Source organism: Saccoglossus kowalevskii, chromosome 13 (genome assembly GCF_978046115.1).
Source record: "Saccoglossus kowalevskii chromosome 13, keSacKowa6.1, whole genome shotgun sequence".
NCBI lineage: Eukaryota > Metazoa > Hemichordata > Enteropneusta > Harrimaniidae > Saccoglossus > Saccoglossus kowalevskii.
Window position 1 is genome coordinate 17,677,526 of NC_140653.1, and position 20,723 is coordinate 17,698,248.

At 34.8% G+C, this 20,723-nt stretch overlaps 3 protein-coding genes across 3 annotated transcripts; 2 read left to right on the plus strand and 1 right to left on the minus strand.

Moving 5' to 3' along the window:
- Positions 1-3,566: 3,566 nt before the first annotated feature.
- On the minus strand, positions 3,567-7,856 carry LOC100378419 (polyamine-modulated factor 1-like). The gene is made up of 5 exons (XM_002734247.4): positions 7,562-7,856; positions 6,053-6,158; positions 5,180-5,277; positions 4,431-4,629; positions 3,567-3,707 (listed from the first exon to the last, which is right to left on the minus strand). Exons 1-5 carry the CDS (start codon positions 7,786-7,788, stop codon positions 3,621-3,623), a joined length of 717 nt encoding a protein of 238 aa, XP_002734293.2. The 5' UTR covers positions 7,789-7,856; the 3' UTR covers positions 3,567-3,620.
- Positions 7,857-10,810: 2,954 nt separating this feature from the next.
- On the plus strand, positions 10,811-13,830 carry LOC100378266 (ribitol 5-phosphate transferase FKRP-like). The gene has a single exon (XM_002734246.4). The coding sequence runs from the start codon at positions 10,841-10,843 to the stop codon at positions 12,416-12,418; it is 1,578 nt and encodes a 525-aa protein (XP_002734292.2). The 5' UTR covers positions 10,811-10,840; the 3' UTR covers positions 12,419-13,830.
- A 946-nt stretch (positions 13,831-14,776) lies between these two features.
- On the plus strand, positions 14,777-19,401 carry LOC102810165 (myeloid-derived growth factor-like). Its single transcript, XM_006815834.3, has 5 exons — positions 14,777-14,990; positions 17,217-17,267; positions 17,486-17,629; positions 18,441-18,501; positions 19,144-19,401. The coding sequence occupies exons 1-5, from the start codon at positions 14,826-14,828 to the stop codon at positions 19,221-19,223; spliced, it is 501 nt and encodes a 166-aa protein (XP_006815897.2). The 5' UTR covers positions 14,777-14,825; the 3' UTR covers positions 19,224-19,401.
- The last annotated feature ends 1,322 nt before the right edge of the window (positions 19,402-20,723 follow it).

The following is a 20,723-nucleotide window of genomic DNA, read 5'->3' on the forward strand; positions in this document are numbered from 1 at the left end:
AAAGCAACCGTAATTTCTATATTCTCGTTTTTTTTATATACATGTATTGTACGTTGAGATTGACTCAAGATTGATCTTGAGTTAAAATGGTATCTCCCAAAATTGGATCATTTTGTTGACTGCTTGGAACAGACTTTTTCAACAATAATTATACCGTAAACAATTTTTTGTATGAAGCACCACTAGTTTCTTTTTGAGAAGGTAATTAACTTGTAGTAAAGAATCTGGTCTGAGAAGGAAGCTTCACACCAGTTAATTTCACAGTTAATGTTAAAAGACTACGATCTATTCCTTAGAATGATATTTTCATATATATAATAAACTGCGAGTCATGCTTATATAAAAACAAGTGCAAATCGGCGAAAACAAAAAACCAGAACACAGTAACAGAGATGACAATATTGGCTTCGTTACCATGACTACATTACAGGTATGCTCAATTATGAGATAGTACAGAAGTGTATGTTTTTTAGATGAATGAAAGTTGTACCTGAAAATAAATAACACTTACACAGGCACCTGTGAGATGCGAATGCAACATTACATATTACTTAGCAAAACTTCTTATTAATTAGCAAAGTTGATTTGCGTACTGGAACACTAACACAAACACGTTTTATGAACAGATTTCGTTTCATTTAATCATGGAAGCGTGGAAAGTTATAAATATGGAATGATGACAACCATAGATATAAGCGACAAACCTACAGTAACAGGAGACACTAGTCCGGAGCAGTTGATACATAGCTGGGTAGGAAAGTGCCCATGAGTGCTCAAAAGTGTGACCCTTTTTATACCTGGATAGTGGTAAAATCTATACCCATATTTATACCAAAGTACCATTTTTGTCATCACTGTTTATTCCAAATAAAAGTTACCGTATTTGCTCTATTAGAAGAGTATCTCCAATAGAAACACATGTAAGCCGACAGGTTTCACTGAGAAATGTGTTCCCTCTTCTATTCCGTGTTAAATCGCCGTTTAAATGTTGATTGCCTTGTTTAATTTCCGGGTTGATATGGATCTGAGGTGGCGATATTCGCTCATATACGGACCCATAAGTATACCAAATTGGAAATATATTACCGATATTTATACCTATCTTGACCAAAAATAAGACCGATACTTATACCTAAAATCCAAAAAAACGAGACCCATTTTAGGGGCACGTCCTCATTAGACAAGTTCTATGTATTGCCCCCCCCCCCTCGGGGGGGGGGGGCACTAGCTCAGTCTCTTTTCCATTATTTTTTTCACAGCAAGCGTTCATTGAGTATTTGAAATTGTCCAAACAGTGACCACGATGGAATGTGCACCCTTAATACGCCCAATTCTTCTTTTGTTTAATTTTTTTTTCAAATGATCTAAACTTCTAGAATTAAAATCGCCGGAGTAGGAGACAGAAGAAAACATGCCGCTTTATTTTCAGTATACAGACAGGTTAACTATTTCCTTGCTGAAGCAGCTGTAAATCGAGCAACATGCAACTTGTAAAGTTAGGCACATCGTCATTGGTGACAGATCTTGTCATCGAAGTTTAATGCCATGTCTTCACCCTTAAATTATAGTCTAGTAACTGCTATGATCCATGGGCCCATGCTGGATCGCACATCTATATTTGACCGTTTGAACTGAATACCTAACAAAAACCAAACTAGGTGCTGACACAGGACTGGAAGTTTTAGCTTGATAAGTAACTGACTGGTGGTGGAGACTTTTGAAATTTCAACTCTATGATGCTCAAATATTTTCACAAACTACAGCATGCCATCCAATCAGTTGAATATTTTTTTTTATTCGTGTTTGCACTATTATTCAATAAATATCAGTATAGTGTGCCAACTAATTGTACAAATACACTTCTACATTATAGATGTCCATACATACAACTTTATACAAGCAATTTTTTTTTTACTGTGAAGTTGGTTTACAATTATGAACCCCATTGTTGTACATAGAAACTTGTAAACTGACTTTGCCAAAGGTTTATAAATATAAACATGCATACAATTACCAAACAAAATATACCAAGAGAAGTCGGATAAAACACGAAATTCTGATTATACTGCTGAGCTGGCATTAAGCTCACAAGTAAAATCAACATTGTTGAAAAATTAATGAAATTCCCCAATAAATCGATTGAACGCCCTCTAGCAGTTTGATAAGTTCCATTTTAATAACTAGAGAATCAATAATTTTGAATAATCAACCCAATTTCTCAGGTAACCTTTATAGTAGACACATTTAGAGTTATATTACGAGCTAAAAAAACACTTTTTACAATAGCGGTTCTCAATCTCAATATAAATACAAACTTAGCAGTCTTACAATCAGAAAATCTTGTTTGGTTCATATGAATAAATGTACCAATAATCAATAGGTCACATGACCAAAAATTTATTACTGCAAGCTTAACTCGTATCAGTCTTTGCTACACCATGAGCACTACGGGGTGGGGGGTGGGGGGCAGCAGAAGGTAGGAATGAATGTCAATTATTGCACACTCGTATATGTATATGTATGTGTATATACCGGTATATATATATATATACACATTTATGCACATACCACAAATTATGGGACCAAAAGATCAAAATTATATATGCAAAACATATTTATTAATACATTTCCCTCAGAAAAACAAATCCAAAAACATTAGACAAATAGTTCCGGAGATAATAGAAAAAATTTATCAGATAACTAGGTCAAAATAAGTTGACTTTCAATAATCCATGTAGCTCATCTCTCTCAAAAAAATACAAAGCTTAGTATGCACAGTCAGTCGATAGTTAAAATATTGGGAAAACTAAGACACCAATTAAATATATAAATGGTTTCAAAAAGTTGATTAAAATCTACTTTTGTATAATGCTTCCAGTGCAGTATGTTGTTCAATACAATAGTTTTCCTTTCCTGGAGATACAACAGCAACAAACAGGAACATTTTAAGTCACTTTATAAACTACTGGTAACTCTACAATCCATGGTATCCATCGTCACAATACACCAGTAAGTTATGAACAATTATTCCATTATTATCAGTATTTTCTTTCCTTGTGAAAGAAGAAATAGGTGATTTTATCTGCATGGCCCACTTGAGTTATTCTGATGATGATGAAACTGTTCAAACGAAGAACAATATCAAATAAGATCAGATTGGTAAAAATCTTGATCTAAATAGTCCGCGTTCTGTGATGTTGAGGAAGATGTCTGAATAAAGTATTTATGAGATTACATACACATGGTCTGTGGATATCAAGTATTAGTAATTTTACTGTCAATATATACATGGCTAGACACTAAGCGTAGAGTCCAAGACAAGTAAAATTGACGTTCGGACAACTGAATTTGCCGTAACAGACTACAGTAAATATATACAAACATGCATTTCAGACAAGCAATTTTAAAAGTTAACATCATGCCCTGATCTCTAGACAGAACACAATTCAATCAGTTTAAGTGATTATTACACTACATTAGATAATCAATTAAAATTTGTCCTATAAGATGGAACAAATTGTAAAATTTAAAAATCAGTTAATTAATATGCAAAACATCACTGGTAATTTATTTACAGGCTGAAAATCATGAATTTAAATATGCAGAGCAGTATATGTAGATTATGTTGGACTTTCTTTCATGCCACATGCCTGCCACACTAAAGATTCCATCTCTGCTACTGGGGTCTTCCTGCATAGCTCAGCAGCCTGTGGATTTATAAAAATGACACACAGTTATAACCTGCATCTGTGGTAATGGATGTGTATTACCGTATACATAATTAATTTCCAAACGTAACTTCTCAATGCAGTAAGTATGTACGGTCACGGCAAGGTAAATACTATGTATTTATTTGATGTACTTTTTGAGTGAAGACACTCTCGTTTGAACTGCAATATTATCATTATTTTATACCTCTCAGTCAATATACATGAAGTCTACTCTCCAAGACAACCACATACAACAGAGAATAACGAAATCATTGAGAATGTCTGCTACTGTGAAAAACTGTTTGCATCAGCATCAGATAAGCATCAGTCAAGATAGTTAGTTTTATTCAACTTTCAATAAGTGAGTCAAGACTTTTTGCAAAATTTGTGATGTACCGGTAATTGCAAAATGAGGGTGTATACCCAATTCATTGAATCATGAATTCCATTTTACTCTCAGCAAGAAACATGTAAACTTTTTGATAGTCGAATATGGTAATGAGTTTGGTAACTGCCAGCCAATCACAGAGTAGGTAGATTCAATACAAGTTTGACCTCTGTATCTGAATAAGTTGAGTTGAGTTTCGTGTTAAAAGTACTGAGTGCAACTATTAGACCTAAAATAAAATAGATGTGGGACTGTCAGCGAATACACATCACAGCGATTTTGGGTTACAAAGCCAACATATTGTAAAATAGAAAAACAAAATCTAGTCTCACCTCATCAATATTCTTCAATTTTTTTTGTAAGGTTTCCTCTATACTTAGCAAATGTGTTCGTCTTGCGATAAAAGCCTCTTTTAGTTGACTATGCTCCTTCTCCAGCTGTTTAACCTGCTCCAACAACTTATCTCTTTCTTGTAACTTCTCAACCATACAGTGACTGAGAAGGTCTTTCTCTGCATCTCGTGTTGGTCTCCTGTCCAAAAGTCACATAATTTTTTATTTAATTAAGTGTTCTTGTGCAGATGTGAAATAAATGAATTATTCATTTTGAAATAAACCTTGATTGGAATGAACAGGTATGTGGATGTGTGTCCATGATATACCAGTACTATGATTGTACAAAATGTAAACAAAAGAAGCTCTTGCCTATCAATAATATGGCTTTGGAACTCATCAGCCATCTTGAATCAAGTCCATTAAATAAAATGACACATATCAGAGTACTATAGATTGTATTTATTAGGACCCTTTTTTCCAGAATGAAACATGTACATTTGAGATCCGATTCAGAAATTGTATTTATACAACTGAAATGGTTACCTTAAATAACAGCATGAAGCAAATGCACATTTATCAAATAATTTGATCAGTCCAGACATACTAGTATTTAAGTTATGGCTTCAGAGATTCACTATTGAAGGTGAAAAAAATCAATTAAAGGTACCCTGACATACAATATACACTGACAATAGTATTTATACATGCACATGAAAATAAACACTGACGATACTTTTGGTACTAACCATGCATGTTGTGAATTCTCTGTTTCATCTATAATCTTGTCTAAATCATTACACAATGCAACTAAATTCTCTTCTTTTATCATCAATTCAAATTCACTCTGGAGATAAAAACATACCAAGATAGTTCAATGACATCATGAGGTGTACAGGAATCTACATTATTGATATAAATATGTTCAGCATCAGATGCACAGTTACAAATATATATACATTACTGTCTATGCTGTATTGTTTCGAACAGCAACGCTGTTTGGTTTGCTATGTACATTTTGAGATCGTTACATGATTATAATTGGTTATATCGAACCATTTTCACGCAGCTGCGTCATTTAGCTGCATATGCACAGTATATTTACAAGTGATTTGCCACACATTAGACAAGCAACAGTGACTGTGACGTTTGAGACTGCATCAGTATATACAGACTTGTTGTTCAGTGAAAAATGTACAGCAGTTGTAAAGCAGTAAATCGTCCATTGTATTGAAAATGGTTAGTAATTATGTTGCATTGTGTGCACTGATTTAGATTTCAGAAATCAAAAAATTCAGTTGCATTTTAGGACCATGCAAACTACCCAGTAGCCTGGTGATGTTAAACTCTCTTCAGAAGCATGCAAATACTACTTAGATTTCGTCTAGATCAAGCATGGACAGTGGATGAACATGATACTGATTGGCTTCTCATCTGAATATGCTAATTTTCAAACAATCAATGACAGTTGTATGTCCCTCACATGCTACATCAACTGACAGTTATCACAGCAATGACCAACCCATTCTTCATGATGTTGCAAGTATATTAAGATGTTCAAAACTACTTTTTGACCACTAATTACACATGTCTGCATAAAATATAGGCGGACAACCACTTACTTCAGCAGATGATTTAAGGTTCTCTGTAAATTTTTTAAACAAACTTTTCAGTAGCCGTGGTTTCTGTTTGTGGGCGAACTGGTAGTTACGAGCAAAAACACTATACCTGCAAAAATAAATGGCTGCATGTTAGTGGACTTGTAACAGTGCTCCTTATGACAATGTTTTTTTTTTAAATGTGGTCACATGTTCAAAAAAAATATTTGGGTACTGAATGGTTTGGGGCAGCAAATTTTATATTTGGATCTGTTGGCTACCAATGTATAAGTACCGATGAAAAATCTAACTTTAATGTTTGCTTTCTTTGTATCCATGTTGTTAGAGAGTTGACAGTGTTTCATGTACGAGTTTTTCCAGGTTTGCATGTCTTCATACTGTGAAATACTTTATTTTAACTGGAATTAATTTTCGCTGAAAAGATTTTTGGGGTGATTTGTATGGAATTTATTTTCGCTGATTTTTGACAAGTTGATAGTTGAAATACTGGGTATAGGAAAAAAGTTATATTCGCTGAATTTTATTTTCACTGAATCATTCTTTCAGAGATAATAGCGAAAATTAATTCCAGGCAAAAATAAAGTATTTTACAGTATTAACATACTAGAGAGATTGTTTTGTTACACAATCATTGATCCACTGTCTCCTCACTGATTATACTTTAGCACAATATTTAAAAAACTGTTTGAATATAAGACAGCAGCACCTACATAAACTAAGCCAGTCAGACATTCCTTGTACATGTATACAAATTTGTATCATTTGATTTTTCTTTATTCTTTTTGTTTCTTTACTTTTTATATAGTTATTTTTTTTTAATAATATCTGATTTGTAACCCTTTTCATCCCCTCCAAGCGATGTTGTGTGTAAATAAATAAATAAATAAATAAATAAATAAATAAATAAATAAATATACAGCTGTAGTGGTGAGGGATTTCTATCAACATTAATTAGGTGGGTTGTGGAAAAAGAGTATATATCTGGAAAATCATACTTGGATAGTTTTATGGCTGGTAGAGATGACAAAGTCAATATCAGGTATATGTTTTGGGTTTGTTGAAACACCCGGGTGGATAATAATAGGTACTGTATGCAGGCTTCATCACTAATTTGGAGTTGTTCAGCAAATTGTTTTTGTTATTATAGGTAATTGTGGTACTTTTAAGGAATTTATTAAGTGGTCTTTGGTGTTGATAATTGAGTGAAATTATTGCAGCGTCATCATCGCAGGTTAGAGCCGAACAACTGTTATGGCCAATCAGGGATTGCGTTAACCCCATATTTTGCTTCCCAGACTCCAATTATTGAAGAGGGACCCAGTTTTTCAGGCAAGCTGGGGTCCAATCTCTAATAAAGTTATCCAGGGTCAAATTTCTATTTCTTAAAATTTTGTAAGTGGGACTCGTCTTGCTGAGACACTAGCGCAAACCCTGGGCCAATTTTCATACCAAGGTCTGAGTCAGTACAGTGGACTTAAAAACTGTTTATAGTGAATACGGCCAGCACCTTACCTAGTCTCTGATAAACATTTCTTGAGCGTTTTATTCAAAGCATCATACATATATAACGCGTGTTTTCCCTTTGGTTCGTCTGCGCTTTCCACGTTCGGTTCTTGGACACGTTCGCTTTTTTCTTTCCCATCGTTGTCGTCAGCTTTTTTCTCCGTGTCCATTTCTTCGCTCTTTGTGCATTCGGCCATTTTGAAAAATGGCGGGTTGGTTCGTTTGTTTGTATACATTTACTTTTAGTAAGGTTTTTTTTCACCCTTGCGAAAAACAAAAGGGAGTAATCTTTCCCCAAAACACAGCATAGATGGCGTGTATTATAAACTAAACATTTTAATGTATTTTCATATCATGGTATTTCAATGCATGAATCCAAAATATTCAGACACCCCTGAGAAAATAATTTTCGGACAAACAAACAAAGTACTTTTACGTCTGAAGTTAGTTTCAGATTCGGTACTATTTTCGTATTCAAGTCTGTTTGGCAACAAATTATAAACTCCTTTTTTACACATCGTATTTTCGGTTATACCTTAACTCGCCAAATTAAGGTACATCGATGTCTTGCTGACGTAATTTCAATGCGTTTTATCATGTGTTCAGTTTCTTGGCCGTTTGTAATACACCCAAAAATTTGGTAACTGCACAATATAAGATATTACAAAAGTGAATGACCCGGAACTGAGTGAAGCAGGTAAAGTACGTGTCGATATACCATAACTGTTGGCAAAACTTAGTTGAAATCTGTATGAAAGTTACGGCTTTCGCGAATTGTATTGTTCGAAAGGTGGCAAATTTACTGTGCTGTTTAGGGAGACTGAAGTTTTTTATTACTAGTATTACAAAACTTTAGGTACTCCTCCCATATTGGTACACCACTTTGAAGATATAAATGCAAGAACATTAATACTTTATATTGTGTAAATATTGTCAATTCTCCCATTCTAGGCCCGGGTTTGGCACATCAACTAAATTAATCTGTGGCTGTTGTCACCACGTAATCTAAAAACACACAAAAAGTAAAAAGTTGAACATCTAACTTAAGAGAATATTTGAAAAAAAATGCCGACAGTAAAATTTGAATTAAATCGCGAAACAAAATGACTTGCATAAATAACGAAGTTTAAATGAAATGGATCAAGACATGCCCAAGAAATAGTGGATACGATGTCATTGATTGATTTTTGGTGTGTGTGTGTTTTGTTGTTGACAGAGATGATTGTCAGTTGCCATTATGATTTGCGTTCTTTGTGCAAACTTTTCCAGGCATGTCGGAGAAGTGATCTTGAAAGTCGAACAAATGGATGCAGGGGCGGATACAGGATTTTTTCTATGGGGGGGGGGGGTCCAAACTTTAAAATCGCCAGATTAAGTTGATGATTTTTTTATATTATACAATAACAAATTGTCATGAATAAATTTTTCAACGGGGGGGGGGGGGGTCCGGACCCCAAGAACCCCACCCCCTAGATTCGCCACTGGGATGGACGGGCAAAGCGCAAAACATATCTTTCGTCAGAGACTAAACTTAATTGTTGGTCATAAACTGGCGTTACATGTATTGTATTCTGACTTGGTTCCACGCTGGCATTAAACTTTCGGTATCACCTTGTGAAAACGACCACTTTCCCAGGCACCATCCCCTCATTCTTATTTTTTCCCTAAGGTATCCCCTCAAAAACCTCAGCTCCGTATTTTTTTAAACACTCTCAACTTTGTCGTTTATTGCTCGGAATGTGAGTGGTTTACAAAATAAATGAGATAATCCTGCTATACTTTTCTTTGTTACTCAGATCTTTAAATATCCATACTATATTATACCCAGAGATACATTACTTGGGGTTTGCAACTATGGTGACATGATACCAAGATCCCGTTTCAACCTCGCTCTCGCATAAGCGTTCTAACTCAGAAAAATTCGAATGCGCATGCCCGAGGTAACTAGGATACAGGTGGATCAAAATAGCTGCTCACGATATGACGGATTACGATAACTATATTTTCTGTACATTTTCGATGTATTACACTTTTTCACTATGAATGTGGTAATACATGTTTTATTGTTTTATTACAAACCGCCTACTAGTATGTCATGTCAGAGGGTCGTAGCACCAGTCTCGCTATCTTACGAGATGAGACTTGAATAGGATCTTGACATGATGTCACCATACAGTAACATGTGCGTTGCAAACCCCAGGTAATGTACCTCTGATTATACCTTAGACACAAAAATGTCTCCGGAGTGGTCAACAACTTGAATAAAGTCACTGAACTTACACGACAAGAATAAAATGAGGGCAAAAAAACAACAACAACATAATTTGAAAAATGTATTAAACTTGCTTATGTACTAGTATAATGATTTGACGTTGCCACTATTTTCGTTCTTATCAATGTAAATTTAGTTTTCACGTCTTCATTCATTAAACCAGGGATGGTTTTGAAGCTTTTTTTTATACAGCCGTTGTCGTTGCTGTTTATGAATGGGACAATATATAATGAAGTGAAATTCATCCTCAGAATCCTGTTCAGAAATCCTGCTTTCAGTTGGAAATTCCGTATATGGTTGTCTACTTTTGAACAGCATCTTACCAAATACGTAATATTTGTGATAATTTAATGAAAACAGTTTTAGGAGGGTGGGCACTCACGAATACATGTATTAGAAGTTTCGTGCGTGGATTTATTAAAAATATCATTTCCAACACATTTCCAGTCTCTTCTACGGCTGTTGCATAAAGCATGGAGATTAGAAATTTTATCAACCATGTAATTTTACGACCAAACTGCGCGTTGTAAATGATTGCTTCAATTTGAGGCTGAATCAGTATCATGATTCTGGAACTGTCGATGCATTGTACAATTATTTACCAACTAGAGAAACATACCATTCCCTAATAAAAAAAAATAAGAAGATAGAGTTTGCCAATAAAGAAAAGTCAAACCCGCTAATCCATCTGATGAACCAAACTCCAAAGAAATGAAATGCGAACAAAGCTCTTCAACTGGCTGTTTGTCCATGAAATTATTTCTCCACTGGCAAATTATGTATATCTTAGAACTCGTTATAATTCCAGATCCAATTTACGAAACTAAATTAATTTAATCAGAATTATAGATTTTTTATGAAACGATTTTTTTGTTATAAAAATTTCCAAATTATTATTTCCACACTGGAATTTCCGAATCTGACATGTTCGAATCCGAAATAAAGATTAAATCGGACGCTAATTTTGTAATAGTGGTCGTAGCGGGCGAAAACTCGGACTGCGAACGTAGATTCTGATGAGACGTAAACGTTGTCAGATCTTCCTTGTTATTGCTATTGTCATCAATTTACTTGCCTTGTTCTATGCCGTACGACAGCAACAAAGTTTGAATGGGTTACCGAATGGACGTTCTCTCGATGGTGATGCGGGTAAAGGAAAGCCAAATTACGAACGGCGTCACATAGACAAGAAGGCCCGACGACTGTCATTGAGTCAGCGGGTCACTGTGGTGTTCAGAGAATATGAAGATTTCGATAACCTCATACCAAAATCGGTAGAATCAATTCTACGGACATTTTCAAGACTGAACATTTTAATTGTTGCTGATAGTCAACCATATCCGCCATTAGAACTACCCACAGAATCTAGAGAGACTGTTCAACTCGTAACACTCGCCGCAGAACCAGACCAGCCTCCAAGTCATTCTAACCCTGAACGTTTTATCAACACAGAATATGTATTATTTTTACCGGATGGTGTAATATTAACTCCATCTGTATTGGAGAAAATGATTGATAAGTTTGAATCTATTAATTTCATCGACAATAAAATACGACTTATTGCAGTGAAAATTGTTAATCGAAATTCAGATGAACTTCAACATTCTTGCTTCTCGTTGAAAGTAAATTTACAAAAATGGATGACGCAGTCTGATTACATTATGACCAGTAATATATGTGATAGTGTGAGTGGGTCCCATGCAGTTCTTATCCGATCCAGTGATCTACATAATCTAAGCTATCCGTATACCAGGCCTATCTCACAGAGTTTATATCTACAGACCTCTCTCCGCAAATGGAAAATATTTCTGATGTCTGATTGCAATCTTGATTCATTGGGAAATTTGTACAATGACGCACATGTGCAGTGGAAGCACCAAAACCGAGAGGAAGAGAGGAAAGTTTCTCTTTATTCTGCCTTTGGGATTAAAAAAGTAATAAATCCTGATGGACATATTGGTTGGTATGGATGTAGTAAAGAAACAGTGCGATGCTTTGGAACAGTTATAAACAGCATGCCTGAATATTTATATCGTAACCGATGGACTCCCCCTTGCTGCATACGAAATTTGAGAGAAACTGTGAAGCACGTGTTTGAAATACTCGACAACGCAGGTGTGCGATATTGGTTGGAAGGTGGCAGTCTACTCGGTGCTGCCCGCAACGGGGACATTATCCCGTGGGATTATGACGTAGACATTGGGATTTATCGGGACGACTTTAGGAAATGTCATCAACTGAAAAATGTTAGAAACGGTGTTCCATTCACTGATGCTGAAGGTTTTGTGTGGGAAAAAGCCACTGAGGGAGATTTTTATAGAGTCCAGTACAGCAATATAAATCATGTACATGTAGATGTATACCCGTTTTATTCAAAAAATGGAATAATGACTAAAGACACCTGGATGAAGTCTCATAGACAGGACACTGAATTTCCAGAACATTTTCTGCAACCACTGACAAGGATAGAGTTTGCCGGGCTGCAAGCATCAGCACCAAATCATGTCAAGGAGTTCTTGGAATTCAAATTTGGTTCTGGTGTAATTGAAAATCCACAATATCCGGATCCTAAGATATTAGTACCCAGGAATTAGTAATGAATGGAAATACATGCACAATGGACTGCCAGACATGATTTATAAGTCAATGACTGAATATTAAAATATCACAGACATCATGCAATCAGATTGAAATTCTTTCTGACCAATTACTTTACAGGATACAAATCATCAACCAATCAGAATTTGTGTTATTTACTGCTCTGATGAGGCACTTGTAATTGGTTGAAAAATCCTGTCAGAATAGTGTACCCCGAAATGCTATTTGTATACTGTAAAATACTTTATTTTTGCTAAAGGGATAATTCAGTTAAAATAAAATCCAGCAACCTTTTTTCTTATACCGGTATTTTACATTTAGCTCATTAAAAGTCAGTAAAAACAAACTCTATACAAAACACCCAAATACATGTCAGATCATGGTAAGATACATGCTTATTGGTGGCCATTTATTAAAAGTACCAAAGCCTTTACTTAGATTGAGTCATTGTGCATGTATTTGTAGAAGACTACAAAGGCAAACAACATAATTCTCCCAGATAAAAAAATTCATCAAGAAGTTATAGATAACAAAAAAGCATCAGCATAATTAATTAATGCTGATTATTTATGTTTGATTATTTAAAGCAAGGAGTTCCAAGGCTGTGCTGGTTTAGGTTAAAGTTCATACTAGGAGTATGATTATTTTAATAAAGTAAGTTGCATGTTGTCTTTGGTAGTTATGGAGTAAGGGGTTGAGGTATCCATAAACATATGCAAAACATCTGATATTTCAATCAAATGGAACAAGTATGGAATATATTTAACATGTATACATCTAATTGTTTATATAGTGATAAGATGACCAGTATTAAATATTTAGTGTAGCGTTGTGCAACTTGAATCTATTTCAAAACCAACCTAAGAAGAATTGTTGTTTATTCTTGGTAAATAATATATTATGAGGTTATTACGAGAATACCTCAAAGTATGCATATAGACAGTACAGGTGGAGTATCGACCGATGCACAGAGCACTGTCTGAGTGCGTACTTTGAGGTATTCTCGTGATAACCTTATTATTATACATATTTTCCTTTCAAGGATACACCATGGGAATGCCAAAATCCAAAATCTTTAGAACAGTATCAGCGAACTTCTTTGTGTGGAGTCTGGTCAAACTCTGGTGGCAGCCATATTTGTTTTTATTATTAAAGGACGCTTACGCGCATAATCATTTCATATTTTGAGTTTGCATTTCCTAATGGTAACTTATGATGTTAGGGTTACAGATGTATAATAATATTATTTATTACTAATATAAGCAATACAACATGTACAGTGCTTCACATAAATATGTGTCATATGAAGTTTATTACTAGTTATCGATTGCGTGTTCCTAAAATTGTAGTGAATGCTTTTTTATTGAAATAAATCACTATTTTATTACTTAGTGTGTGATCTACTGAATTCATTGTTTGTTCATATTTGAAATATCAATCCTCTGTTGCTACTGCACTGTAATGTGCTGTGCTGTGCTGTACTTTACCTGTACCTGTATTTTTGGGGGTGGCTTTGTTTAAAAAAAAATAGCAAGCTAGACACCAACTGAGAAAAAAAGTTGCATCCAAGGTGTTCAAGAAAAAATTCAAGAAAATAAAAAATGTACAGACACTGCAAAAAAAAAGGATATTTTAATTTTTTGCAGCTGGCAATCTCTGTACATTTTCTTTTTTCATAAGAAAGCATTTGTGAATGTATTTTGATATATATATGCATGTGGATCAAATGTGTATATTTACACCGCCATTTATTATGGTTAAAATAATATTTGTAAGAATAATATTTTTGACTAAGATATTGGATTAGGGGTTGATTATTAGAAACCCGTGGAGTGACAGAATTAGAAAAAAAAAGGCACAGAAAAAAAATCTGCATGCCTGAATCTTAGGGAAAAAACAGGTCAATAGAAAAAAGCACAAAACTGATTAAAAGAACATACTTTTTTGTTATTTATCAGCCATCACCACAGGGAGTCAAGGAACTATGATCAACTGTACGCAGTCCCTACGAGCAGTGGGGGGGGGGGGTCGGCTGGTATCTAGTGTCTAATTCTTACATTAGATACCAACTGATATTGATAATGCAAACTTGAAGAGAAGCATTTAGTAACTTTCTTTGTTTTTTTAATACTTTTATTATTAATTTATTATTAATTAATTTGTGTTCATGTTCATTAATTTAACTTTATTACTCAGAACACAAAGAGATTGTAATTTCTTTACGGTGATAATAAAGTGTTATTGTGATTTTTGATTTACGGGTATGTGAACGAAATTACGATCACGGATGTGCCTGTATGAAACATATATATAGTTAAAGGGCTTTCATAGATTAGTTTACATGAAGTTAGGTAGTATTGCCATGTTCTCGATGCTAATTGGTTGAAACTACCAATCCCCAACATGGCGCTGTCGATAGGATCGCTCGTCCCCGTTGTTGTGATAGTTTTATTCACGGTACTTGGTTTCCTTGCCGGTACGGCACATCTGAATAATGAACATGGAGTTTTAGAGGAAGTTTTTGATGTAAAGCCAGGTGGCGAGACAATTACTGTCGAGCACAGCATGGTATGTAGTAGCTACGCAAGTTACCGGCCGTCCCTTCATTAATCATTTTGCGTGCAGGCGCTATGTATTTACCGTTTGTCGGTTGAGTGATCAGTTTGTCAGCATGGTGCGCATTTACGACGCTATTGCCGTTTGTCTTGGAAAACTCTCATTTAAGATTCGCGTCCATCCTGGACACAGGATAGAGAATCGCCCCCACGCCTTGCGCAATTAAGTTGCATTTATGAAAAACTTAAGTACACAGTTTTAGTCACTTGAGACATTAAATGCTGAGAATATCAATATTAATTACAGTTGCAATATGAGAAATTAGTATTTTCATATGGAAAACTTTCCTGCCTTCATTAAACTCATTGTATACTATTTAAGACACATAGACATTAAAAAAAAAAATTAAAAAAAGTTTAAAATGTAATTTTCCAAGCAACTGCAGCATACATTTCATTGGGCATCTAGGTAAGAATTAATTTCCATGCACACATAAAAAGAAAGAATAAAAACGTCAATAATGTAAAAATGATGCAAGGCACCATTAATCTGTTGTGATACCGTAATGACTGAGAAAAGTCCAGTTGTCTTCTTGTACACATGTTTGGGCAGTTGTGTAAATGAATGAAATCACAAAAAATTATAGTGGCAAAAATGGTCATTTGCACAACACCAAAAAGGTCACACATCCAAGCACTGTACTTTCCGGGGGGGGGGGGGGGGGGTTTACAAACTTGCTATAAATGAGAATTTCTTGATTACATTTACAAATAAATGCAAAAAAGTTGTCATTGAAGCTCTAAGATAGTTAAACCTGACAAAAATTGAGGTATGATATTGGAAATTAATACCCCAAAAAGTTCCAGGATGTGTGACCTTTTTAGGGGAACCGATACTATAAATAGGGGCTAGATGGCCGCTGCAATTAGAACGCTTATCCAAACCAAGCCGCTAACATCGTGGCGGGAGCTCTGGTAAATGTGCCATTTACGATGTTTAGAGATCAAGCTGTGTTGGGCTTTTGATATATAAATGGTGTTGTTTTCGGTCAAAACGTGCTGCGACAAGTACAAATTATGAGTTTTAAATGCAGCTAATGTATGCAAAATGTATGCCAGTCAATCACAGTTTGGGTAAATAAAAATGTAAATCCCCAAGATGTTTATTCAATCTACAATGCTTTTTGATTTACAAACAGCATTATCGTTATGTAGTTTGTCTATCCATCGGTAACACTGGGGCATGACGATGTAAGACAATGATGTTTGAAATCATTCAGTGGGTTTAGGCCAGACTCGTAACTCAACTGTATGCTACCTAAAATAACAATGCATTTGAATTAGTTATACATACATGTATAATGTGCAATGATAATAAAATCACATGACCGAGAGCCCAAAAGAAAATAAGATCTGTTTGATTTTTATTTAAATTAAATTTTATTTTAGTTATTTTTACTAACCAGGAAACAATACGCATCACTTAAAAACAGTTTTTCAACTAATGTGTACAATCGATAAGTTTTTTATCAAAACAAGTTTGCAAACGACTCAACAAGATGTTCATTTGTTTTCACTAGCATAACCAGTAGTCGTGTTTCATGGTGGCGCTGTATATTGAAACAACATTGATTTTGTAATAATTACAACGCTGTAGATGGGACGTTAAAATTAAGTCTATGGTTAAATTGTTTTGATAGAAGGCTCATATATTTTTTTTGTCGATAAGGTAGAAAACTGTCATATAGTTATACTTATGAAAATTTGTAAATACCAATCATCAAGTTTCACTCAAGTATTGTCCATGATGCATGCAGATGACTTCATGGGACATAGCAATTGCGGACACCGACTTATTCAAAATGAATTGCTTGTTGATTGGATGACACCGACTTATTCAAAATGAATTGCTTGTTGATTGGATGACACCGACTTATTCAAAATGAATTGCTTGTTGATTGGATGACACCGACTTATTCAAAATGAATTGCTTGTTGATTGGATGACACCGACTTATTCAAAATGAATTGCTTGTTGATTGGATGATGTTCAACAATTAGACCTTCCAATAATGTTACAGTACCCTTTCTGGATTGGTCAATTTGAAATCTAACAGTTATTTTGATTTATAACTGCTTCCTGTCCTTCACTGTAATGGCTGAACAAGATGTTTCTATTTGTTTTTAAGTGTGTAGTTTCTAGGTGTACCATAATTGGGAAAAATTTTGCTTGTTTACAGGGTAGTTTCTCCTGTGCATTTACATATGTGTCACATGGAGGAACAAACGAGGCAAGTATAAGTTTACTACTGTAAAGTACTTTTCGCTTGCAATTTATTTTCACTATTTTTGCTGAAGAGATGATTCAGTAAAAACATCCTTTTAGGGATTTCCGTCCTCCTTTAATTATGCAAAAGACGTATTGTCAATGAAAATTTTGAATGAAATTTGACTGCCAGTAGTCCAAAAAACAGTTACGATGACTTTTTTTTTTTTTCTCTTCTTGTAGGGTTGGGTTATGACAATATCTGCCAACCCAGAAAAAACTTCCTTCACATGTACAGTAGAAAGGCCAGGAGGAAGGTCATATTTATTCTTCCAGTTATTTAATTTAAAAATTAAGGGAGCCAAAATTGAAGAAGCAGAAGCATTTGTAAGTAAAGAAATATTATGTATTTTTTCATGCACAAATTTAACCTTTTCACCACCAGTTCCCTCTTTTCATCATAAATTCACAAAATAGTCACGTTTATAGTCTGCATTTTCCTTCAGAAAATTAGGATAAAAATAGCCAAATTTTTTAAGTAAAAATTGAAAATTGACTCAAATTTTGTTTGGTGGCTCCAAAATTACGGTTCATTTCCAGAAATATTGAAGAATATAGGAAAAAAGTGCAAACAAAATTAGGTGAGAAGGTCTGGTGGTGAAAAGGTTAGCCTATTATAGTTTGCATTATTATTATAACAATGGAGAGTAGCAATACAGTGTGCTTTGGTGTTCTGATGGTCCACTAGTAGTGCAGCACACAACTCAATGAAAAATCGTTCCAGTATGTAAACACTTCTTTTCAAAGTGCCAGTCTTTGTCCCGTGTCAGATTTGATTTGCAATGTATAAAGCACATGTAAAACGCATTGTTTGCATGGACTTCAAAAACTGTGGCTCTTCAATAAACAGCATGTGATTTTCAACACTTCATCTGACCTTTGCAAATTGTGTTCAACCTTTGTATGTTCAGCAACCAATAAGAACTTGTGTTACAGGTTGAACTCTGATAGGTTGACAAATCTTGTCCCATCTGCTGGAATGCGATATGCACAGGGGACATGAAATAAAATCATTGTAGCATAAATTTGTTTGTATTACACCAGCATGTCTTAGATGTTGGTTACTTTCTTCTTGCTGCATCCAAATGTCTCTATGTTTACCTATTTTAACATTGTTGTTATACTTTCTTTTTTTCAGGGTGATGCCGATGAACCACTTAGAGCCGAGGAATATGTTGTCAATAAAAAGAAAAACGCAGGTTTGTCAGACAAGATTTACTGCAAATAATTTGAATTTAAATTTCTTTTTTTGTAGCTCAGTGTTGAGGGGAGGGGAATATTGCATGAAGATACCTCCACTACATCAAAATTGACCACCATTAAATGTGTAACAGTTCGTGCTGCTCTAATTTAAAGCTGGGGAGTCGTCACCTGCGCATACAGCTTATAGAGTGTCGTTTACAAACAAGCGTCTACCCATGAGCCTTTGCATTTTTAGTGTGCGTTATCATCATCACTTGGGACTCAATTCTCACACAGGTGACGTTCCCTCTGCTTTGAGCATAGAAATATCCGAAAATATTTTCAAGTTTGTTGCAGTAAAAATTACACTGGGTTCTTAGGACAGATTTTATCAGTTGCTAAAACAAAGATTCCTAGAGGAGAAAATTAAGCAATTTGTAAATCTTCGATATTGTGCCAAATGATTAGGGCCCTCTAGGGGCAGACAGTGCCCTCTGTTGGATGGATATTGAAATTATGATAAATGCTTGAAATTTGTAGTGTGCAATAGGAATACAAGAGTGCTATCTGTCACTTAAGGATGCTGGACATGCTTCCCAATTATATTTTTATTTCATGAACTACAGCTGTTTAATTTTTTTTTTCATTTTACGTTACAGTCAGCTACAAAGAAGGGATGTTCAGATCACATCTCACCAAGATAATGGTACTCGCTCTTGGACCTAAAACGGAACTGTGACCATCGCTGTCATTCATAGTGATTTATTTAAATAAACATTTCAAAAATGTCCTTCAAACAGATCACTTCAGAAGGGGCTGTATTTTTCAATATAACAGGCAAAGCTCAAAAATATGCTAATGATAAGTAATCAGATGTATTTTTGTAACAAAATATACATAATTATTAGAACAGATAACATGGCTATTCACATTATTGCATGATGGGTAAGGGAATCTCAAAACAATTTGGATTAGTGGTATCAAGTTTACAGGAAATAAACTTGTATTATGGCATAGTAGTATTTTCCCTGCAAAAAAAGCATGTTTCATTTTTGTAGGACACCAGAGACAGGTCGCCACCATCAAATTGTTAGTGCGTACATTAACGCAAGATTCATCTCGTTACAAGGTTTACAACAATATCCATCTTGTAAACGATTGATACACATCTAGAATATGCAAATATTTTACTTTACCAGTTTTGTACTGATTTGATATTGTAGGAATTCAGGTTACCCCATGTTCATAAAATGTATTTTTCATTCATTCATACATGCAAATATGAAGCTATACAAAACAAATTTGTTACATTTTGGAGTACGCACATTTCACAGAACAATACCGAATAATAAAGGATTTAGTGAAAACTGGCTAAATGCGGCTCAGAATTTGGTATATTGTAGAAAAGATGGAGTGATTGTAGTATCAGATATTGGTATAAATGGTCTTTCATTGTATATATTGCATTCCGCTTTGCTCGGATTGCCCTTAAAATCACTTGTGTAATTTGCAGTGTCTTCACGTATTAATTCTTCTGCGATTTTTTTGGCTTTGCTGATTCTGCTCAAACGTGCAGGCCACACCTTTTTTAAATAGTTTCGCACCAAATGTATCTCCTCCTACGGTTTTTAAGATTAAACACCTCGGACATTGCTTATTCTACTCGACTTTGGGCACAAAGTTACTATTTTTTTTTATTACCAAGAAACTCTCTGTGATTTTGTTTATATTTGGCAGGCAGGTCATACCATACAATCACTAATCGAGGGGAAAAAATCATAGCCCACTATTGCCATGGCAAAAGCCAACAAATTGTTACTTTTGCCCCGTATTACCTCCTACCAGTCTGGTAATAGCAGTATTCAAATGATCATGCATCAACGTAATCTCAGCGGAACATTGAAATTTAAATGAACCGAAATGGCGAGTTCAATCAAAGAATCTAGAAAATATGGTCGGACATAATAATAACAGCAGAATAAGTTCTAGTAATTGAGTAAAGTGACTATAGATTGAATGTTATTGCAAACTTCGTATACAGGGCTCGGGGTTTTAGTTATAAAACAACGTTAGCTACATGATCATGTTCTACTATGGAAACAACCAGAAACATGTTGTTTTTTGAGCAGAGCGAATCGTCTTATGTCTCAACAATTTCATTTTAGGTAACACAAATTTTCAATGACTTCTTCATGTGATGTGCAAGTAGACAACAAATTTGATCAACAGTTGCATGGCA

Coding starts and splice junctions, on each gene's coding strand:
- LOC100378419 (XM_002734247.4), bottom strand. CDS start 7,788: ATGTATACAAACAAACGAACCAACCCGCCATTTTTCAAAATGGCCGAA. Junction 5,278..6,052: donor ACCTTAAATCATCTGCTGAA/GTAAGTGGTTGT, acceptor TTTTATCTCCAG/AGTGAATTTGAATTGATGAT. Junction 4,630..5,179: donor GAGAATTCACAACATGCATG/GTTAGTACCAAA, acceptor ACTTTTGGACAG/GAGACCAACACGAGATGCAG.
- LOC100378266 (XM_002734246.4), top strand. CDS start 10,841: ATGAGACGTAAACGTTGTCAGATCTTCCTTGTTATTGCTATTGTCATC.
- LOC102810165 (XM_006815834.3), top strand. CDS start 14,826: ATGGCGCTGTCGATAGGATCGCTCGTCCCCGTTGTTGTGATAGTTTTA. Junction 17,268..17,485: donor CACATGGAGGAACAAACGAG/GCAAGTATAAGT, acceptor CTCTTCTTGTAG/GGTTGGGTTATGACAATATC. Junction 17,630..18,440: donor TTGAAGAAGCAGAAGCATTT/GTAAGTAAAGAA, acceptor TCTTTTTTTCAG/GGTGATGCCGATGAACCACT.